The sequence below is a fragment of the Oculina patagonica genome, chromosome 11 (genome assembly GCF_052425735.1).
Source record: "Oculina patagonica isolate OP01 chromosome 11, crgOcupat, whole genome shotgun sequence".
Taxonomy (NCBI): Eukaryota; Metazoa; Cnidaria; class Anthozoa; order Scleractinia; family Oculinidae; genus Oculina; species Oculina patagonica.
Window position 1 is genome coordinate 6,634,823 of NC_135768.1, and position 22,580 is coordinate 6,657,402.

General features: G+C 40.1%; 2 protein-coding genes and 1 pseudogene across 3 annotated transcripts; all 3 read right to left on the bottom strand.

Annotated features, from left to right (window-relative positions):
• Positions 1-5,820: 5,820 nt before the first annotated feature.
• LOC144629560 (tripartite motif containing 13-like) lies at positions 5,821-9,305 on the bottom strand. 2 transcript variants are annotated; one of them, XM_078487800.1, is made up of 3 exons: positions 9,203-9,305; positions 6,934-7,118; positions 5,821-6,466 (listed from the first exon to the last, which is right to left on the bottom strand). In XM_078487800.1, exons 2-3 carry the CDS (start codon positions 7,105-7,107, stop codon positions 6,023-6,025), a joined length of 618 nt encoding a protein of 205 aa, XP_078343926.1. In that variant the 5' UTR covers positions 7,108-7,118; positions 9,203-9,305; the 3' UTR covers positions 5,821-6,022. The 2 variants fall into 2 exon arrangements, with proteins under 2 accessions (XP_078343926.1, XP_078343925.1); XM_078487799.1 differs by lacking the exon at positions 9,203-9,305 and having other exon boundaries at positions 5,835-6,466; positions 6,934-7,132.
• Positions 9,306-11,584: 2,279 nt separating this feature from the next.
• Positions 11,585-14,913, bottom strand: LOC144630789 (tripartite motif-containing protein 2-like). Its single transcript, XM_078489154.1, has 2 exons — positions 14,684-14,913; positions 11,585-12,559 (listed from the first exon to the last, which is right to left on the bottom strand). The coding sequence occupies exons 1-2, from the start codon at positions 14,855-14,857 to the stop codon at positions 11,585-11,587; spliced, it is 1,149 nt and encodes a 382-aa protein (XP_078345280.1). The 5' UTR covers positions 14,858-14,913.
• A 5,360-nt stretch (positions 14,914-20,273) lies between these two features.
• On the bottom strand, positions 20,274-21,536 carry LOC144630790 (uncharacterized; annotated as a pseudogene).
• Between the last annotated feature and the right edge of the window lie 1,044 nt (positions 21,537-22,580).

A 22,580-nucleotide genomic window follows, 5' to 3' on the forward strand; every position in this document is an offset into this window, starting at 1 on the left:
TTTCAAAAGAGCTTTAGACTAAGATAATGTTTACGATTGTTTTGGCGATTGAGTGGGTCAAAAAAGCTTAAATAATTCAAGACTTGAAAAAAAATTATTCAACTTTTGTGTTTTCGCTCTACACGTGTAGCTAGTCGGCTGCTCGACACATCTGTCTGATTATGCGTGAAAAATAAATAAATGTGAACAAAACTGTAAACAGCGATTTTCCCGACTTGCACATCGCATACAAGCTTAAGCTCGCAAACAGCACGCAAATGTTAGCTATGGGAAGCTTAAGGCACAAGCCGAGCTTTTTTTTTACCGAGCAAAAATTCATATATAATTCGTATTAGAACACACGAAATGGACTGCAGACCTACAGGCCACCGATTGGACAGAATAATACAAAAGGAATACAAAGAACTTTTCTGCCCAATCAGGAGGCAGTATTCAGAGAGCTGTTTGGAACTGGCCTGGTAAGACTCTTTCCCCAGGGGCACTTTTCAATCGCTCCAACTTTTCTATCCGATTTTTTTTTTCTTGAAGTTTCGTGTTTTCCTCATCCCCACTTACTGCCCGTGTGTCTCCGAGAATGACAATGAAACGACCAGCCAGAGAACTGAAAGAAGTGATCAAACATTAACCGCCCGGTTATAAACTGCTTGAAAATTCTTGTTTAAATAGAATTGAAGCGCATTCTTAAACCAAAGTTCTGATTTGACGATGTTGCAAATAAATCTTACCTTACTCAACGCCCTTCAAGGCCTGGCTCGGATTATATTAATTGTTGTTGCTCGGGGTGATAACGAGAAGGGGGGAGGGGTACCCTGATCGCGAATTACGAGCCTATTTTCATTAAAATCGCGAATCACGTATATTTTTAGACCACTTCACCAATCACGAATTTAATCTGATCCAGTATGGAGGAAAAGTCTGTTTATTTGCGTGGCATTTACCTTTTAATAGCCTATATAGTAGCAAGACTTAATCTCTCAGACAGACTAATTCATAGTACGAGACAAGTCTTTAAACGCATAAATTGAGCCGAGAGAACGTGTCAGTCCTTCACACAAAATCCGACTTTGACTTCACGATTCGTGCTGTCAATTTTACTTTACTTCCGTAAATTTATTTATAAGTTTGTAATTTGTTTTCCGTTTTCACTAACGTTTGCAGCTAGAATCACGTATCGCACTCCTAAAAATAAGCAGATCACGCGTCATACTAGACTAGCAATTCACGCCGGATCACGACCAGATTTCAGCTGTTTTCACGTGTCACGTGCTAACTTCTGCTCAAATCACGCGTAACGCATAACCCCTTTAACACCCTGAATAAAATAGCTGGGAGTATTCATAAGCTTGCTAGATTGTTGCTTTTATCAGAAACCAGAAAAGGTCATGTGACAAGATTCAGTGCTGATATCAATCTCGGCCGGCGACTCAGTGTACGCTTAAAAATTAAATTCACCCACCTGTCAAGCCAGCCCGAATGAAATCGATTAACAAAAAAGTGCAATTGAATGCGCGAATTTCAAGGATAATTTGTCAAAAGAAAAATAAAAGGAAACAGTACAAATAACTGAAAGGTCAAGACCACAAAGTTTAATCTTACAGAGAAACGTGCACTGCCTCAATACATGTGACGTACAAAGAAGGACGTTTTGAGTGCGTGTGCGGTGGGGGGAGCGGGGGGGAGGGGGGCAGTAAAACACGAAAAAAAAAGTCAGTTAAAATGGTTTGTGGACTGAGCTAAGTACTGAGCCACATCATAACTTTCTTTCGGGTAGACAGGCTTTCAGTTTAGTTCAATTTGCGTGAGATCAGGCAACGTATATCGTTGCCCCATCATTAGAACTCAGCACACGGCGGATACAGCCAAAAATTACAGCTCGCGGTAATGCGGATGGCGGAAGCTGCAAAACACGTCCTAGTTCAAAATAGTACACGCGAGTAAAGTTCTGATGTTTAGTTTCTCCCACTGTTGCCCGACCTATCGATATTCCTATCAGTATTAAAAATATCTCAAGGAAAATACTCGCTTGTCTTACGGTATATTACCCGATACGAGCCACATACGAAATCACGAACTCTCAAGAAAGATCCACCGATCCTTGACCGAGAAGAAGTTTAAAATATCGCAGAGCTAACAAGCTTGGTGATCGCAAAACCAAGACATCGAACAAGCGCCGCATAGGTATACGAATTCTATAGCTTTATATGCGAACACGGACAACAGAGTAATGGAAAAATTGTTTTTGCAAAGGCAAACGAACTTATTTGTACCAGCGGTTTGCACAAGATGGTGCACTAGGTAGATTAGGAAACTCCAAGTTCACTGGTTCACTAGTTCTACAGCGAGCATGTTAACAAAACGTACCTTCAATCCAGGCAAGACTTATGTAGTAGTGGTTAATTGCCTTCTTTGCTGCAAAAAAGCAAGTAACAATTGTACGCCAGATAGCTGAATGGTCTGTCTTTCTCGGAAAATACTGAAAGTCAATATTCTAAGTCAGGTGACATAGACACAATAAGATCCTTTAACGGTGTTAAATTTCTAATCCCGGTGCTGGAGCGGGGGGAGCGGGGGAGTGTACTAAAAAAAATATTTTATAGCGGGAGACTCCGCCCCGGGATCGAAATCCTTACCCAGTATATACACAATTTTTAACAGAAAAGGAAAACCCTTTTATACCCTAGACAAAAGCGCATAGTATCCCTTTAATATTCTACAGTAGGAATACTGCATCTCTTTTCTAAACATTTCAACTAAATTACTCCTAAAATACTGAGATGAATCAACTGTTCGGTGGGTGTGTTCTAGATATAATGATACACCCTTTTAAAACCTAATGCTAGTTTTCTCCGTGGAAAATCGTGTGAAATACCTAACGTACCCTTTTACCTGCTTCTAGCCCCCAAAATTACTTTTTTGGGGGCAAAGCCTTACCGTATAATCCACAATAGGAAGTACCCCCCCCCCCCCCCGGATTCCAACGCTAATGGTCTGGCAGTAAATAAAAGCATGTAACCTAACAGCTGACCCGATGGAAGCGCACGAGCAATGTGCAAATACGTGGATTACATAGATACGTTGTTTGATTTTATATACATGGATCAGAAACACAATCACAAATTCACAAATCAGTGATCGTGATCGCAAAGTTTTTCCTCGAAAGTTTTCTCATCAAATTAAGGTAAGCGTTATGTTTCCTTATTGCATGTGTGACTTTCAGGGTCGAGGAGGATATCGTATACACGTACACTAATGTAACGACTGGTTTCCTTTTCAGTTTACTTACATGCAGAGAACCTTTTGGCGCGTCGGCGCTAGGCTGTATGCGAATCTATGCGAAAAATAACTTACGAAGTCTCAAGTGAGATATTTGCGACCTTTAAATTTGATTACGATTACGCAATCGAGTACGAGTACGACTTTGGAATTTCGAGACAATTTTATCCTCCGAACTATTATTCCTACCTGTTGCTGCCTAACACGTCGATAAACATTGGGGATAAGATTGGTATGATAAATAATTATGAGGCACACTGAATTGCTTTGAAAACTTGTACTCTTACTCAATCTTGTACTTGTTGTTTAATCTCAATGTCGCTATTCATGTTGTACCGACTAGAAAGCATAACCGTTAGATACATAAAGATCGGCCGAGTATTTCCGATCCTACGATTCTTCTCCCAAACTGTCCCAGTAGGTTATTCAATCTTCTCCACGACTCCTGCGAGAGTTCTGAAGATTTTTTTTACAATTGCAACCAATCTTAGCTATGAAAGACAGAAAGAACTCATAAAATTGGTCCGTGATGCGCGAAATAGCGTGATACGTGGACGATTGAAGCACACGTCACGCGTGAGCTTCGCGGGATTGATCGCTGGGTGATCCCTTAAAATACTAAGATGGATCAGTCCAAAGGATCCCACTGAAAAGAGCAAGGAAAGCTCATGATACCGAGGATGGAACTGGATTTATTATTGTAGTTAACAAACTTGAAAACGTTTCCTCACCTGATAAACATTCTGCTGGCAGACTCCTCTGAAGTTTTTCTACAGTCCTCTTACAACACGGTAACCTTTTGTTTGAATGTAACTATAAACTTTCCGCAGCCGCTCTTTTTTTTTCAACACAAAAAAGCAAACGAAGCGAGCGAAAACGGAGAGAGCGGGTGGAGGGGCGCGGGAAGCGAACGAGGCAAGCGAATATTTTTTTTTTCGCTTACAACCCCCACCCCCTCGCCACTGCCGTTTTGCACTGGCGTCCAGTTCTCTCGCGGTTCTCACCGCGCGCTTATCGATCGAAAAATACGAAAAAAAGGGCTATGAACAGTCTAATGTAACTACTGCATAGCTCATATAAAGGTTATATTCGGCCATAAATCAAGGGGACATTTCTTGAGCTAAGATTATTGACAACCCTTCGTCCCCCACCCCTCCCTTCCCTTCCTCCAGAGAATCATCTACTGGTCGAGTCATTGTCAAAATGCTGTGATGCTAGACGGGAATAATACAAGTACGCACTATACGTTTGCCTTCCAATTCACTTTTTAATGTACATTTTAAAAGCATACTTACCTCAATTACTCAATTTGTCTCTAGCTAGTTAAAAATGATAGAACTCAGTGGAAAGTCGAGTAATGTACTTCAAGAACGGATCATGACGTACACTGATCGAAATTGCACACCAAGAATGTTCCAGAATGTCATGCACTTGAATTGAGGGAGAGGTGAGTGGGGTGAAAAGGAGCAAGGTGGTGACAGAAATCCACCCTGAGAAAAACAACGGCGGCTGATCATTTTACCACAATATTTTGCCAACCTAATACAGCCAATAGGAACATCGAGAGCCGTACTTTTTTTTCCGAAGTATGTCCCTTAACTAACAACATTGTGAATGCCCACGGGCGAGGAGGGAGGGGAGCACAAGAATGCGTTTTGCTTTGGGGACGGGGGGGGGGGGGGTTGTAGGTTGCGGTTGCATTAAAAGGGACATAGCCTTCGGTTATAAGTTTGCAAACATAATGGTGCAGCAAATTTCAAAAATCTAGAATTTAAAAAACCTTGACATTGTGAAAAGCATTTTCATCAAAAAAGACATATTTAATTATCACAAGCAATAAGAGTGTCGCTTACTTTAATACTGGATGGGTTTTATTTCCCTAAACACTGCAGTAAAAATCTTACTGGAGAAAACTGTTTTTTCTGTACAATAATTACAGGTAGCTTTATAAGAAAACTGCTTCCCCAAGACCTATATTGTTTCAAATTGTCTGTTTTTGCTCTATTTAATTATGCAACTGTAACTGCGTTATCTTTGTCCTAAAAATTAGCAACTAACAAGCACATTTGAGATAATTGTAAAATTAGGACCTTGGTTTGTATGGGATATATAATAATCAATCTTCAGTCTAGTGCTGTACTTACTTACTTTCCAAGTAAACGGACTACCGCGAACATATCTTCCATTTATAAGCACCTCTATCTTATAATCTCCCCTCTTATGAGGCTCATATTCAAAAGCAAAGAAACCATCCGGATCATTAGTCACGGGCACTTGAACCTTTTCTGAGTCAGGTTCAATGATTGTCACCTGTACCTTACTGGCCTGGTCCAGTGTGCTGCTTTTACTTTTAGGACGGATGTAAAATGTTTCAGGGGTGTAATTTGTACGACAGACAGCACTAAGATGAGATCGAAGATCTTTACTAAGCATTATCCCCGGTGCTTTTTTAATAAGCAGTTCGTACTCCTCATCATATTCTCTTATTTTTGTTGCGACTTTTTCCAACGCCGCAAAGTCAATAAGTGGCGAATCAGTCAGTTCTAGCCTGTAATAGATTCGCCCATCTTGGTTTTAAATCTGATGTTGCTGAGTTTAGCTCAGTTAGTTGTTGAATCATTTGATTTTTTGCAGACAGAATTTCCACTTCACTTCCTCTAGAAAGAGCCTCTTCAGTGAACTCCACGCTGCATTTCAGACAGCTGAGAGAAGTTTGAAAAGATTCCATTTCAGCATCGAGGTTTTCTTTCTAAACACTGATTAATTTTTGTAGGTCATCTTTCATGCTTTTCCTTTTACGTTCTAGAAGCTCGATCTCCTTGTCGATGAAACTATCAATTTCGAGGTCTTTTTTAACAGAGTTTTTGTGCATGTCATCTTCTTGCTTTTTGATTGTCTCAATAGATGATTCTAAGGCACAGATCTTCGCTTTTGACTTTTGTACAATGTCTAAAATCTTCTTCTTCACGGCAGGAAATATGTCTTTTATAAAACTGTACTTGTGATCACGATGATCAATAACAGTACAGTCTCGGCAAATCAACTGATCACAGGTTTGGCAAAACAGCTTGAGTATTTCTCCGTCGTGTTTTTTACAAGGTGGGCTCGCATTTGATTGGCTATTTCCACGTATTGACAGAAGATTATTAATCAAGAAGTTAGATGGAAGACTCTTGACATCACAACTTGGAACCTAACAAAACAAAATGATAAATTGTAGACAAATAAGTCAAACCCAGCATTTCTCACTTGGAAAACTCGCGTTTCGCCTTTAATTAGCCCTTTCAAAGAAAAGTAAAACAAAATCATGACGTGAACATTATAAATCCATATATTGGACTTCGATCCTGTCGAATGGGTTATTTATGCTATTCATATTATTTACACTTTTAATTATTGGTTATTTATATCGATAATTTTACTTACAATTACAATTAAAACTGGCTAGTGAACGAAAGCGTTAACTACGTTCCTTTGATCATCTGAAAAATCAGTTTCGGGATTTGTTAAGTTTGTAATCGATATAGCATCTCCTGTACTGAAAATCTTTGAAGATATGTTTGAAAACTGTGATGAGTACTGACAGTACTGTCTAATTCTTTCCTAACCTTAAGGTCAGTATCTAGGATTAAGAGTGTCTCTTTAAAAGATTCTTCTAACCTTAGTCTTTTTCCTACACCCCGGGCAAGTGATTTCACCTCTAGTCACCAGTCTCTCTAAGCACTTTTTGCAGTAGGAGTGCTGACAACTCAACATTTTTGGCTCCTCAAATTTATCCAAACAAATCCCACATTCAAGGTGCTTCGCTAGTTCTTTCTCCACTGATGACGCCATATTATCAATTGCTATATAAATAAAAGTTAAAACAGAATACGTATACATCAAATAGCTCGCGTTTTCGTTACTCTATTCTTACGGGTAGGAAAGCAATTTTCTGGCACAAGTTGCACAATTCTCCCGCGCTCATTGGTTGAAAGCTATGGACGATGGAAATAAAGACCATGAAAATGACATAACATAAAAAGCGCAATGCAGCTCTTCTCCTCCCTGGGGGGAGGGGTTGAACTCCCATAAAGTTACAGATTTTGGACTCACTTAGGGTGCTGAGGACAGAACGACAATATTTTCGGCCGTCAAGGCCTCGATTAGGGTTGCACGTAAAAAACTGATGACATAAAATGAAAAAAAGGGTGAATAATTCGTTAAATTTGCAATAAACCCAATAAAACGTCCGCGGATGAGGAAGCAGCAAATAATGGTAATAGATAGGACCTAGACTGTTCACAGCCCCTTTATTTTTCAATGCAAAAGAACGCGCGAGAGAAAACAGCGAGCGAAGCGAGAGCGAGTGCGGCGGGGAGCAAGCGAAGCGCCTCCCGTTTTCCGCTGGCGTCCAGTTTTCTCGCCGTTCTTTCCTTGCAATCAACCATGGAAGAAAAATACGAGAAAAAAATCAAAAAGGAGAGTGCTGTAAACAGTCTAGACTGGGCCAGGTGGAGATTGGTCAAACACTCTTTTTCATGGCTAAAAGATTGCTTGACAAGATTCAACCTAGAGTGCATACGAATCACATTCGATCGTAAGGCCCTCGTTTTGGGATTGAAGCTCTAGCTATGAGTAACATCTCGCCAATGCTTACCTTAGGCCTAGTTTAGCCGTCGTGCTTCTGCTGTGCCGAACTACACTCAGGAATTAAGTTCGACAAAAGCACGGCAGAAGCACGGCGTCTGAATCAAACTTTTGAATTAAGTTCGGCAAAGCAATTTAGTTCGACACGCCATGCCGTGCTACACGACTCTGGTACAGCTGAGGTTCAAACGTCGTGCATTTGCCGCGACAAACAAAATTCATAAATTATATTAATGTATTTTGGCGGGATTACGTTCCCGCGAGGAGTTACGAGGAGACCTGACAATAATTCTCCTTTACGAAGTATGCGCACAACCTCGTCCCCAGGGTCTTCTCCGTTTTCAGCCGCCATTTTGAAAACGGAGAAGACCTTGGGGACAAGGTTAAGTTTGTGCATTGAATTTTATTTCTTGCCAGACTGCAAAAACATGGCGCGCGGCCAGGCAAATACAAACGAAATTTTCTCTGCTAAAAAGCACGGCGAGGATGTTTAATTTGACGAAGAAGATGACACTTATGACAGGGAGCAGGGCGAAGAAGAAGCTAGCGGGGCTGAATCTGAAATAAGCAAGTTTTCGGAAACTAGTCGGGCAAAGAAACAAACATTCGCCGTACTTGCGTCTTTTTCTTGAGTCTTGCAATGATTTTAAAAGTAGGAGTTTTGCTGCAATTTGGAAAAAGGTGCCATTTTTGTTGGAACACCGCTGATAAATTGTTACGTAGCTTCAGTAAATCCTGAATTTGGTCCGACTCTTGCACGACGTCTGAATCAGAGTCGTGCTTCTGCCGTGCTACAGTCGAACCTAATTGCAATTTCAGTTTCTTTTTCAATTTGTTCTACAATTTGGAAGAGAATATCATCTACACTGCTGAAAGAGCTGCCAAATAATTGTAACATTCCTAAATGTACAGTTACATCAGCTACATCTTGTACAGAGCCAAGAAATAGCACAGTAAAATTCGTATAAGTTACTTGCTGCGTTATGCAAATTTTGTACAAAACGCATGCATCACTTCACAAACGCCTCACGAATTCAATAACCAACCTTCCTTATAAAAGATAATGGTTTTCTGATGTGGGTAACATTGTAAACTCGGGTAGCAAAGTCATATTGCTTATTCAGCATTTTCAGAACTGACTTTAAGTAACTAATTTGTTATAAATCCAGCGGGTACATCTAGACTGGTCGATTCGTTGCCAAAATGCTCTGATGCTCGACGGCGAGAATACTGCTAACAAGTTAGCACAAGGCTTCCCATCTGATTTATTTATATACGGAAATTTTCAAGGCATACTTACCTTAATTACTTGCCTCTGTAGCCAGTGGACAGTCGAGTCATATACTTCAGGCACGGATTATGACGCAGGCACATTGATCGAAATCGCACACCAAGAATGTTCCAGAATGCCATGCGCTTGAATTGCGGGGGGGGGGGGGGGGGTGAGTGGGGTAAAAAGAAGCAAGGCGGTGACAGAAATCCACCGTAAGAAAGATGGCAGCTGTAATTTTTAAGACAATACCTTGCGATCCTAACACAGCCAATAGGAACATAGAAAGCCGTATTTTCCCGAGATGTCTAAAGAAATCTAAAGCAGTTTACAATACTTTTCCAGGGTCCTAAAATTTGGAATTCTCTACCAGAATCGATCACTGGTTCGAGTAGCTTCTCTTCTTTTAAGAAAAAAATGATTAAATTTCTAATAAAATGAGTCTGAAATTGGCCTAGCTGCACATTCACAGCGAAATTACTAACTTATTGCTAACCCGAGGTGGCCTCCCCCATAAGCCTTGTGGTTTCTTGGAGGTCTCCTCGCCTATCTTTTTAAGTTATTTTAATTTGTATGTTTAATTCTGAAGTGGCAAATAAATGATGATGATGATGATGATGATGATGATGATGATGTGTCCCTGAGTGAACTAGCAGCATTGCGTATGTCCTTTTTGGAGCTTTTAGAACTTATACGCGCGTTTTTACAAGCTTTTTTTAGCTTTTTCATGCTCTAAGAAGTATGGGTAAATGTATCAGTCGCCATTTTTTTTGCCTTCGGTGGATTCTGTCTCTCTACCTGTTGCTAAGGATGACATAATCCGTTTAGCGAAGCTACTATACATAAGAAGCCGACGGGCGAGAGAGAGAGAGTGGGGGGGGGGGGGGTAAGTGCAGTCTACGACATTTCTGCCTCTATGAGATTAGAATGCATTGACCTTAATTCGAAAGCAATTCTACTTCTGTGGATCCTTTGTATTTCCCATATCCACTTTTTCTGTATTTCATGGTCGAAAATGCGATCTATACGAAAAAACTTTGCACTCGACACGTGACAAAATACTCTACACGTGACAAAATATTTAGAAAAAACTGCAGCTTCCAGAATAGATCGAGATTGAGAACTTTAATATAATAATACTTTGCTTACTTCTTCATCTGTAGTCTTCAAACAGCTTCTACTTTTGTCAGTTTACAATCATCACTTTTGTTACTGTTGGATTTTAACAATGATTTAAAAATTCTATTTTCTTTTTTGTTTCTCTATCTCTTTACATGTGCACTAATGCTTGGCTGCTTCTACATTGGTATAATATATGTTTCTGATAATTGCACTTGATCATACAAGCAATAGCAAAGCGCGCGAGGTTTAAAAAAAGAATGCAAATAATTATACCCCCTAGGAGGCGCAAACAACATCTGCGTGTTCTGAGCAGAATAGAGGTAATCTAGGCGACGTTTTCGTTTCATAAGAGTGTTTTAGGAACCCCTGCTGTGTTAGAAAGAGTTTTAGGAAGATCGTCCGCCATTCCGGTTTGTTTGTCCGAGTCTTGTCTGAGTCATGACGTCACTCGCGCGCTTTGCTATTCTACTACAAATGTGCTAACTCATGTTATTACGTTAAGTTAAATCAATCAGTTAAGCAGGATGGTTAAAGTAAAGTTACATTTGTTAAACGAAGGAAAAATTTCAACAAATGCCGAAATAATTTTAAATGTATTAAGATAAGCAAGTCACTATTTGCTTAGGACTATTGGTTTAGTACTTAAACGACAAATTGTACGCCTTAAAATCTGTTCGAACTATCACATGTGTTCTGACTGTGTTTTTATAAAACATGTCCACCTGTTTTGTGCATGACACTCGTGCACTTCGTGCAATTCAGTCAGTTCTTGTCATCTACGTATAATCAGATTTAAAAAAACATACCATATTATCTCAATCGAGCCACTGCTTTTGTCTTCTATCCCGAGCATTCGTGCATGACTCGTTCAGTTCAGTCGCGAGTCTAAAATAACAGGGTTTATGCAAGTATTTGGGCGTGGATTTAGCCTTGGAAAAACTACTATACTGGCATTTTAGACTCTGGTGACAGGAACTCTCCTCTGAACTTCCTCGGAAATCTTCAGCAAATTTTGTTAATCTTCGGAAAAGTTCGCAAAATGCCCGGAAACGTTCATATGGTCTTTGAATAACACTAATCGAAGGACATCAAATTGCAAAAAGTTGTTCGAAATTTCAAAAAGTTGGAAAAAGTTGCTCAAAAGAAAACAAGTTTGCTCGAAAGATGAAAAGTTGCCAAGCAACTTGTGAGAAGCCCTATATAAGAAACCCTTTTTTTGATTTCTTCCTCGCCTATTTCAAACATTCAACATGTTCAATATTTATATCTCATGTAAGTATCTGAAGGTATTTACGGACTACTCTTCACCACTTCCCATGTAAACGGACTGCCGTAAACAGATCTTCCATTTATCAGCACCTCTATCAAATAATGTCCAAACTTATCAGGCTTATAGTCAAACTTAAAGGAACCATCTCTATTATTAGACACGGGCACTTGAACAATTAATGAGCAGTCAGGTGCAATGACTGTCACCTGTACCTTACTGGCCTCGAGCAGCTTTGGGCAAAAAACTTTATGACAGATATAAAATGTTGCTAGGTTAATCGACGCAGATCGTAGTTTGTTAGTCATAGATATTTTATCCGTTGTTAAACATAGTTCGTAATTATGATCATATTCTCCTATTTTCGTGGGTGGCAAATCAGTCAGTACTGGTGCCGAATTAAGTTCAATTAGTTGTTGAATCATCTGATTTTTTGCGGACATAATTTCCACTTGACAGCCTCTAGTAAGAGCCTCTTCAGTGAACTCCACTCTGCTTTTCAGACAGCTGAGAGAGGTTTGAAAAGATTCCATTTGAGCATATAGTTGTTTTTTCTTAGCACTGATTAATTTTTGTTGGTCATCTTTCATGCTTTTCCTTTTTCGTTCTAGAAGCCCAATCTCTTTGTCGATGAAGCTATCAATTTCGAAGTTCTTTTTAACAAAGTTTTTGTGCATGTCATCTTCTTGCTCTTTGATAGTCTTAATAGACGATTCTAAGTCGCGGATCTTCGCTTTGGATTTTTGTACAGTGCCTACAATCTTCTCCTTCACGGCAGGAAAGATGTCTTTTATAAAACTGTATCTGTGATCACGATGATCGATGACAGCGCAGTCTCGGCAAATCAACTGATCACAAGTTTGGCAAAACAGCTTGAGTATTTCTCCGTCATGTTTTTCACAAGATTGACTCGCATTTGATTGGTTATTTCCACGTATTGACAGGAGATTGTTAATCAGGAAGTTAGTTGGAAGACTTTCCACATCACCACTTGGAACCTAAAAAAAATCGTGATGAATATGAGAAAATAAACCACAACATTTCTCCAATTAACAACGTGGCGAATTTTCGCTTGTCAGCCCTTCGCCGGAAACAAGGCTCGACCAAACCCCCGTCCAAACATCCAGGTAAAGCAGATTTTCCTGTCGGGCAACTGACTTTTTCATGCTCACCTGCCTGACAAGCAAGAGTCCTCTCAAACCAAAGCAGTGATCTGTTAGGCTTTGTTAAAACAAGTTTTAGAACCTGGGCAAGGGGGGAGAGTGCCCGCGGGTAAGTTGTTTGAGCCCTGGGAAGGGGAAAAATTGACGTGAGCCTCAAAAATCCTCCGTATTGGAATTTGATCTTGTTGTGTGAGTAATTTGCATTATTCTGGTCAGTGTTGAACATACAGTAAACTCTCTCTAAGACGGACACCTTCGGGATCGGCCGCAGCTCTCCGTCTTAAGGTGGATTTCCACTGACGCGTAAATATTTACGTACGTAAAACGTGCGTAAAAAAAGATACGTAGGCAAATTTCCACTGTCGCGTAAAAAGTAATAAAAAGCGTTTCTTTTTTACGTGCGTTGAACGTACGTAAATGCCCGCCACCCTGAATTATCAAGTTGGTGAATAGAGTGTGTTATTGGCGGCCATATTGGAGGAGTGAAACAATACATTGTTTCTCCTTTGGGAAAAAAATCATTAACATTTTTATGCAAATATCTTGTTGTTTGACTCTTCCAGCATGGCTGCCATGAAAACAATTTGTACCACACGCTAGCAAAAGAAGTGCGTGAATATGACCAAGAGGCATTTTATAAATACTTCCGAAAGACACCATCAAGTAAAAAAAAGATTTGAGGCGACCTTCCCGGATTGCCGGTTCAAAGCCTACGTAACCTGACGCCAGGCGTTTTCTTTCACTACTGCGTTCGGCGTGTAATTTGGTTCTGTAGTCAGTTCTATAGATTATTGCTGGAAATGTTCGGACTTTCTCGATGAGAAGTGCTTCTACATCTGAATGTTTTCCCATGTAAATCGACGGCGATTTAAAACAAAATGGCTTTCCACATGGCAAGTGGTGTCATGTGACAAAATCCAAAAGTTTGATTGGGTAAATCGCTGCGTAACCGCAGTCAGCCGCGGAAAAAGTTGAACTCAGTTCAACTTTTTTGAAAACACTCGCGATTGCTACGTGCGTGTAACGTACGTAAATACCAAGAAAAAAACGGGGCATTGGAAATTGGACAACGTAAATTCGACGCACGTAATCGCGCGCGTTTTACGTACGTTTACAATTTTTACGTACGTTAACGTGCGTCAGCAAAAACGCGACAGTGGAAATCCACCTTTAGAGAGGTGTCCGCTCTGTAGAGAATGGAGGTAACATGACACCATTAATTCTGAGATGATGAAGCTAAACCTTTGCACAATGCAACGAACTTTTGCTAACTGCAACAAGACTAAAATAATAAAATGACCGTATTTGCTTTTTAAAGCAAAAAATGAAAGCTTCTACAAACTGTAATACTGTGAGTAGACAACGACCTCTTTAGTGTCCATATACGTAAGCAAAGAATTAAGTAATCCGTTAAAGCGTCATTGTTTGTGGTAAGTAAGCTTGGTATACACGTATCCTTAGGGCACTGACTAACTTTGCGAAGTTTGGAAGTATTTTCACTAATAAAACATGATAAAAAACACTTCTCAAGTGTCCGTTAATGACGTCAAAGTTTTCGCTGTCCGTCATAGAGAGGTGTCCGTCTTGGTTACCGTAAAATGACTAAAAACGGCAGGGACCATCACCAGGTGTCCGTCTTATGGAGGTGTCCGTCTTATAGGGGTGTCCGTTAAGAGAATATCAGTTTCAGAGTCGCAAAACGCTTGACTCTTTCTGTAGTAAGTTACTTTGAGGATAAGTTTGATCTTTTGACGGGCAACGACTTTTGCCAAACATCGTTCAGTATTTACCCTCCAATATTTTCGATTTCTCTTTAGAATTTATTTAGTTTATGTACCGCTAAAATATGGTATCGATCAAGGCTTTCTTTGGTAAATATTTCTAGTATGGGAGACATTTTTTATTTAACTCACTGAGACAAAAGGAGGGACATTTTAAGAGTGCTAGCAACTTTCTCACCTCAGTCTTTCTCCGACACTCTGGGCAAGTGATCTCATCTCTAGTCACCAGTTTCTCTAAGCACTTTTTACAGTACAGGTGCTGACATCTCAGCACTTTTGGATCCTCAAATTTTTCCAAACAAATTCCACATTCAAGGTGCTTCGCTAGTACCTTTTCCACTGAAGACGCCATATTATCACTATAAAAGTAAAATATAAAACAGAATACGTATAGACCAAATAGCTCGCGTTTTCATTCTGTTCTCACGGGCAGGAAAGCAATTTTTTAGGCACAATACGCACAAAATGTCCTTGCTGTTTAATAAACTTCGATCGACGAAAATGATTCACATAATGAACACATTTACTTTGCATTTTCCGTGTGTTCATCTGACGACACAATTTCTAATGTTTTTAGCCAATCTGTTCAGCAGAATAATTTATGTTGAGCACGTGCACAATTTGCTGTAGTTTGGCCAATCAGCGCGCTACTAATTAATTCAGGTCGTACATGATGCATTGGCAACTATTCCCCGACAAGATATGTACCAGATAACAAAAAGGTTTCAAATATGTTCGCTTCAAAAAGCCAAAATAACTTCGCCAGCGATTCACTGAACGCTTGTAAACTGAATTCACCCGTGAGAGAATATTTCTGTCTTGCTTGAATGGAATCGGTCGACCAAAAGCGTGCAAATGAATGTGCGAGTTTCAAGGATATTTCGTCGCAAAAAACAAAGAGAGAAAAAGTGCCTCATGACTCATAACAACACACGTGTCGTACGTACAACTGAAGAAGGGAGGGGGGGGGGGGGGGAGTGGAGGGAGGTCAGAGACGAAAACAATACTGACCGTTTCTATCTTTAATTCTTGGAAGACAATTTTTCAAACAACTAACTCAAACAGATTAGCACCTTATGGAGCATCAAATTGTATTTTTTTGCAAAGAGGAAATTTAACTACAAAAATTGGTGAAAACTTCTGCTGTGTTAGGTTTGCCAGCGGGGAGTTAACATTTACAATTCTTTATATCTCAATCCAGAAATAAAAGACACAGTAAGGTAAATGGTTACGGTATTGAGTAACATAATAATTTTCTGTTTAGCAGACAGTTGTATTTATTTCAATTTGCATAAAACCTTAATACTCTTGTCCTTTGGTTCCGCGAAATCGACACAAAATCGACACGCAAAATTTCGAAACTCGCTCGCATGCTTGTAACAGCTTTAGCTGATGTCTTACACATGTAAAACTTAATGGGCCTTTTTATCAACTCAGCACACGGCGAATACATCCACAGATTACAGCTCGCGGACATTCTTAAGGCGGAAGCTGCAAAACACAACCTTGTTCGAAATAGTGCACGCGAGTAAAGTACTACTGTTAAGTTCCTCCCACAGTTCCCGAACTATCGATATATATCTTTCAGTATTGGAAATATTTGAAGTAAAATACTCTCTTGTGTCATGTTATATTGCCCGATCGATGACGAGCCACATACGAAATCAGCGATCAAGAGCTATCAAGAAAGATCCACCGATCCTTTAACTCCGAATTATCTCAAAATAACACGAGTTATCGAGCGGAGTTGGTGTTCGGCAGAATAAAGACATCGAAAAAGCGTCGCATCGCAATATACGAATTCTCATATAAGCTTTATTTACGCGTACTTTCACTGCTTTCATGACGCGAACATGGACACAGATCGAGTAATCGGAATTTTGTTTGTCATGGAACAAGCCTATTTGTACCAGCAGTCTGCAGTCTGCAATGGATAGCGCACTAGGTAGATTCTGAAACTCCTAGTTCACAAGTCAGCTATATAGCAATTTCTACAGCGAGCACGTTAACAACACGTACCTTCAGTCCTGCCAAGACTAGTAGTAGTTAATTGCCTTCTTTGCTGCAAAAAAGCGAGTATTTATCGTACGCCAAATAGCTGAACGGTCTGCCTTTCTCAGAAAACACTGAAAGTCAATATTCTAGTCAGGTGACATAGACACAATGTTAGCTTAGATCCTCACGGTGTTGAATTTCTAATCCCGTGGAAGGGGCGGGGGAACGGGGGAATGTTAAAAAAAAATTATATGGGAGGCTTCGCCCCAGGATCCAAACCCTCACCCACTTAATAAACATTTTTTGACAGAAAAGGTAACCCTTCCATATACCAACACTTTAACATTCCACAGTAGGTACACTGCATCTCTTTTCTAAACAGTTAACTTGAATAACCCCAGGCCTCAAAACACTGAGATGAATCGATCATTCGGTGGGTCTGGTCTAAATATAATAAAATACACCCTTCTAAAACCTTAATGACAGTTTTCTCTACGCAAACTCCTGTGTAATACCTACCGTACACTTTAATCTGCTTTTAGCCTAAAAAAGCACTTCTTTCGGGTCGAGCCTCCACGTATAGTCCACAATAGGAAATACCCCCCCCCCCCGGATTCCAACGCTAATTGTCCGACAGTAAAGAAAACCTATGTAACCTAACAGCTGACCCGATGGAAGCGCACGAATAATGTGCAAATACGTGAATTACATACACGGGTACGTTGTTTGATTTGATAAACATGAATCAGAAACACAATCACAAGTCCACTAATCGGTGGTCATGATCACAAAGTTTTTCCACGAAAGTTTTCTCATCAAATTGAAGTAAGCGTTATTTTGCCTTGTTGCATGCATGTGTGACGTTCAGGGTCGAGTAGGATATCGTATACACGTACACTAATGAAACGGCTGGTTTCCGTTTTCAGTTTACATAAAGACGACCATTTTGACTCTTCGGCGCGAGGCTGTATGCGAATGTATGCGAAAAAAGCTTGCAAAGTCTCAAGGGAGACATTAGCGACCTTCAGATTTGACTATGCATGTGTACGAAATCGAGTACAAGTGCGACTTTGGAATTTCGAGACAATTTTATCCCCCTTACTATGACAACTTTAACTTCTGTTGCTGTCTAACATATAAATAAACGTTAGGGACTGATAAGATTGGTGTGATAAGTAATTGTATGAGGCACACGGAATTGCTTTGAAAACTTGTACTCTTACTCAATCTTGTACTTGTTGTCCAATCTCAATGTCGCTAATCAAGTTGTACCGTATTGAAAGCATAACCGTCAGATACATAAAGATCGGCTAATTATTTCCGTGGGAGATCCGAAGATTTTTCTACCATTAAAACCAATCTCAGCTATGGAAGACATAAAAAAAGGAGAAGCCACGAGCCAAGCGGCCCACACTGCCGGAGCTTATCCCGGTTTCCGTAGCATTTCTTACACAGGTTACACTTTATGGGGTTTTTATCATTAAAACTAGGTACAGGGCGGATACAGTCACGAATTACAGCTCGCATAAGTGCTAAAGGCGGAAGCTGCAAAACACAACCTAATTCGAAATAGTACACACGAGTAACGTTCTGATGTGAACTTTCTCGCACACTGTCCCAATCTATCGATATTCCTTTCAGTATTAGAAATATTTCAAAAAAAATATTGTTTTTATCACGGTATATTGCCCGATCACGAGCCACATACCAAATCACGAGCTCTCAAGAAGTTAAGATCCACCGATCCTTGACCGGGAATTAACTCAAAATATCGCCGCAGAGCTATCGAGCTTGGTGATCGCAAACCCAAGACATCGAACAAGCACCGCATAACTATCAAATTCTATACCTTTATATGCGCTTACTTTCATGATACGAGCATGGACAACAGAGTAATCGAAATATTGTTTTGTCAAAGGCGAACGAACTCATTTGCACCGGCAGTTTGCACTATGATGCACTGGATAGATTCGGGAACACCTATAGTTCACTGCTCAGCTATATATCAAGTTCTACAGCGAGCATGTTAACAACACGTACCTTCAGTCCAAGCAAGACTTGGTAGTAGTTAATTGCCTTCTTTGCTGCAAAAAAGCGAGTAATAATCGTACGCCAGAAAGCTGAACGGTCTAGCTGCCTTTCTCGGAAAACACTGAAAGTCAATATTCTAGTCAGATGACATAGACACAATGTTTGATCCTTTATACGGTGTTGAATTTCTTATCCCGGGGCAGGGGCTGGAGGAGCAGGGGAACTCACAAAATGTTTTATAGCGGGAGGCTCCGCTCCGGGATCCAAACCCTTACCCAGTTTATAAACAATTTTTGACAGAAAAGGTAACCCTTTCATATACCCTCGATAAAAGTACATGGTATCCCTTTAATATGCTACAGTAGGAATACTGCATCTCTTTTCTTGCCATTTCATTTGAATAACCCCTCAAATATTAATGCTGACATGAATCCATCGTTCGGTGGGTTTGTTCTAAATATAATGATATACACCCTTTTAAAACCTTAATGACGGTTTTCTCCACGCAAACTCGTGTGAAATACCTACGTATCGTACCCTTTTATCTGCTTTTAGCCTAAAAAAGCACTTCTTTCGGGCTGAGCTTCCCCGTAGAGTCCACAGTAGGAAGTACCCCCGGATTCCAACGCTATTGGTCCGACAGTTAAGAAAACCTATGTAACCTAACAGCTGACCCGATGGAAGCGCACGAATAATGTACAAATACGTGAATTACAAAGATAGATACGTTGTTTGATTTGATAAACATGGATCAGAAACACAATCACAAATTCACTAATCGGTGGTCATGATCGCAAAGTTTTTCCACGAAGTTTTCTCATCAAATTGAAGTAAGCGTTATTTTGCCTTGTTGCATGCATGTGCGACTTTCAGGGTCGATGAGGATATCGTATACACGTACACTAATTAAACGGCTGCTTTCCTTTTACAGTTTTCATACAGACGAACATTTCGACTCTTCGGCGCGAGGCTGTATGCGAATGTATGCGAAAAAACCTTATGAATTCTCAAGTGAGATATTAGCGACCTTTAGGGCCTCTTTACATGAAAGCCGAGTTGAGTTTCATCCCGGGGTGAATTTCGTCCCAGGATGAAAAAAATTTCATTTTACATGAGCGTGTTCATCCCGGGATGCTGGGACGTAAGTCGTCCCGCCCGAGTTGAATTCATCTCGCCCGTGCTTACATTACTTTATATTTCATCCCGGAAAGACTGTTTACATGATGTTTTCGTCACGTTTCATCCCGGGATGACATTTCAACTCGGTGTTTCATCCCGGGATGAAATCGTCCCGGGATGAAATCGTCCCGGGATGAACTCATCCCGGGACGAAATCATGTATCATCATGTAAACAGCGCGCAACAAGAAAATGACCAGACACCGAGATGAATTCATCCCGGGACGAAAGTCATCCCGGGACGAAAGTCATCCCGGGACGAAAACTCTCATGTAAAGAGGCCCTTAGATTTGACTACGAGTAGGAAATCGAGTACGAGTGCGACTTTGGAATTTCGAGACAATTGTATCCCCCGAACTATAAGTCTTTTCTGTTGCTGCCTAGCACATAAATAAACGTTAGGGATACGATTGGTGTGATAAGTGATTATAGGAGGCACACGAGTTTGGTTTGAAAACTCGTACTCATACCCAATCTCATACTCGTAGTCCAATCTGAAGGTTGCTAATCAAGTTGTACCACTTGAAAGCATAATAAACATCGGCCGAATATTTCCGACTATTCTTATCCAAAACTGTCCCAGTAGGTCATGCAATCTTCTACAAGACTTTCGAGAGGGGATCCGAAGATTTTTTTTTTACCATTGCAACCAATCTCAGCTAAGGAAGACAGAAAGAACTCATAAAATTGGTTAGCAATGCGCGATCCCACGTCACGCGCGAGCTTCGCGAGACTGATCGCTGCCTGTACAAAAATCTATTCTTAGCTTTGCACTCGCGTGACCCCTTAATAATAATAATAATAATAATAATAATAATAATAATAACAATAATAATAATAATAATGGTTTATTAACAGTATATCCATACTACATGGCTCTTCACCTGTTAATACTAACTAAATATAGAAAAATTACAATTTGATATAGAAGACAAAAAGAAAAAATTCCTATAGCTAAAAAAATTACAATTTGATATAGAAGACAAAAAGAAAAAATTCCTATAGCTAAAAAAATTACAATTAATATAAAAGACAAAAATTCCTATAGCTAACATAAAAAATTACAATTTGATATAAAAGACAAAAAAAAACCCTAAGAAAGTGCGTTCTGACTCCCCTGCAGAAAATTTTGAAGTCGCTACAAGTTCTTAGGTTGGCAGGTAGGTTGTTGAAAAGACTGGCAGACATGTCCTGGAAGGTTCCATGTTCTAAGGGAATTACAAGTCTAGTTGCTGAACTTGACCGCAGTGTTCGTACAGAGGTCACTGTATCAAGTTTTAATTAAGAAGGCCAATGATCTGAATAAAGTGCCTTATGAACTTGTTTAAGTAGGTGGAAATCTCTCCTTTCCCTCACTGATAACCATCCTAGCTTCCAGACGTCACTACAGTCTCTTACATAATGACCTAGGCCTGAAACAAAACTAGCAGCTGCAAACTGTATGCGCTGTAATCGTTTTAAAAGAAAATCTGGTAATGGATAGAATACAGTGTCACAGTAGTCTAACTTTGACAGAACTAATGCTTCAGCTAAATGTTTTCGAAGTTTAAAGTCCGCAAAGTTCTTAATTTTGCGTAGTATGCTAAGTGTACTGTAGCATGACTTAGACAGTTCCTTTACGTGCTCATCCCATTTCAAGTTCTCGTGTAGGTACACTCCAAGTAGCTTAGTCTGCTGTACACGCTCTAGTGTCTTGTCGGAGACCTTCAGACTTGGGCAGTAATCATTCATAGAATGAACTCGAGCCATTTGATTAGTAGATAACAGCATGGCCTTTGTCTTTACTGGATTAAGTGCCAGATGTGAGTCGGATGACCAGAAGCTCATACTAAGATGGATCAGTTGAAAGGATCCCAACAGAAAGCGAGGATAGCTCATGATACCGAGGATGGAATTGGGTTTATTATTGTAATTTTAGCAAACTTGAAACATTTTCCTCATCTCACCAACATTCTTCTGGCGGACCCCTCTGAAGTTTTTCTACAGTTCTCTTACAACACGGTAATCTTTTGTTTGCATGTAACTATAAACTGCCCACAGCCGCTGTTTTTTTTATTTCGACGCAAAAAGCAAATAAAGTGAGCGCAAACGGAGAGAGCGAGGGGAGGGGCGCGGGAAGCGAACGAAGCGAGTGAAATAAAAATATTTTTTCGCTTCCAACCCTCACCCACCTCGCTCTTGCCGTTTTGCACTGGCGTCCAGTTCTCTCACGGTTCTCACCGCGCGCTTATCGATCGAAAAATACGAAAAAAAATAGGGCTATGAACAGTCTAATGCAACTACTACCTAATTCAACTACTGCATAGCTCTGAAATGTTATATTCGGCCATAAATCAAGGGGACATTTCTTGAGCTAAGTTTATTGACAACCGTTCGTCCCCCACCCCCCCCCCCCTTCCTTCCCTTCCCCCAGAGAATCATCTACATCAACTGGTCGAGTCATTGCCAAAATGCTGTGATGCTATCTGATTCGTTTTTTATGTACATTTTGAAAGCTTACTTAATTCAATTACTTAATTTGTCTCTAGCTATTAATAAAAGATAGAACTCAGTGGACAGTCCAGTCATGTACTTCAAGCATGGATTTTGCCATTCTCTATTTTCCAATTGCCCATAATACACTTTGTTTGTACCCCAAATTTTGCGTAAACTATTGTTTTCAAATTCTCTTGGGAGAATTGCATATTTCCAAAACAATAGTTTATGCAAAATTTTGGGGGCAAACAAAGTGCATTATGGGCAATTGGAAAATAGAGAATAGCCATCCATTCGGAATCTCACAACAAGAATGTTTCAGAATGCCATGCGCTTGAAATGGGGAAGAAGGGTGGGTGGGGTGAAAGAGAGCGAGGCGGTGACAGAAATCCACCG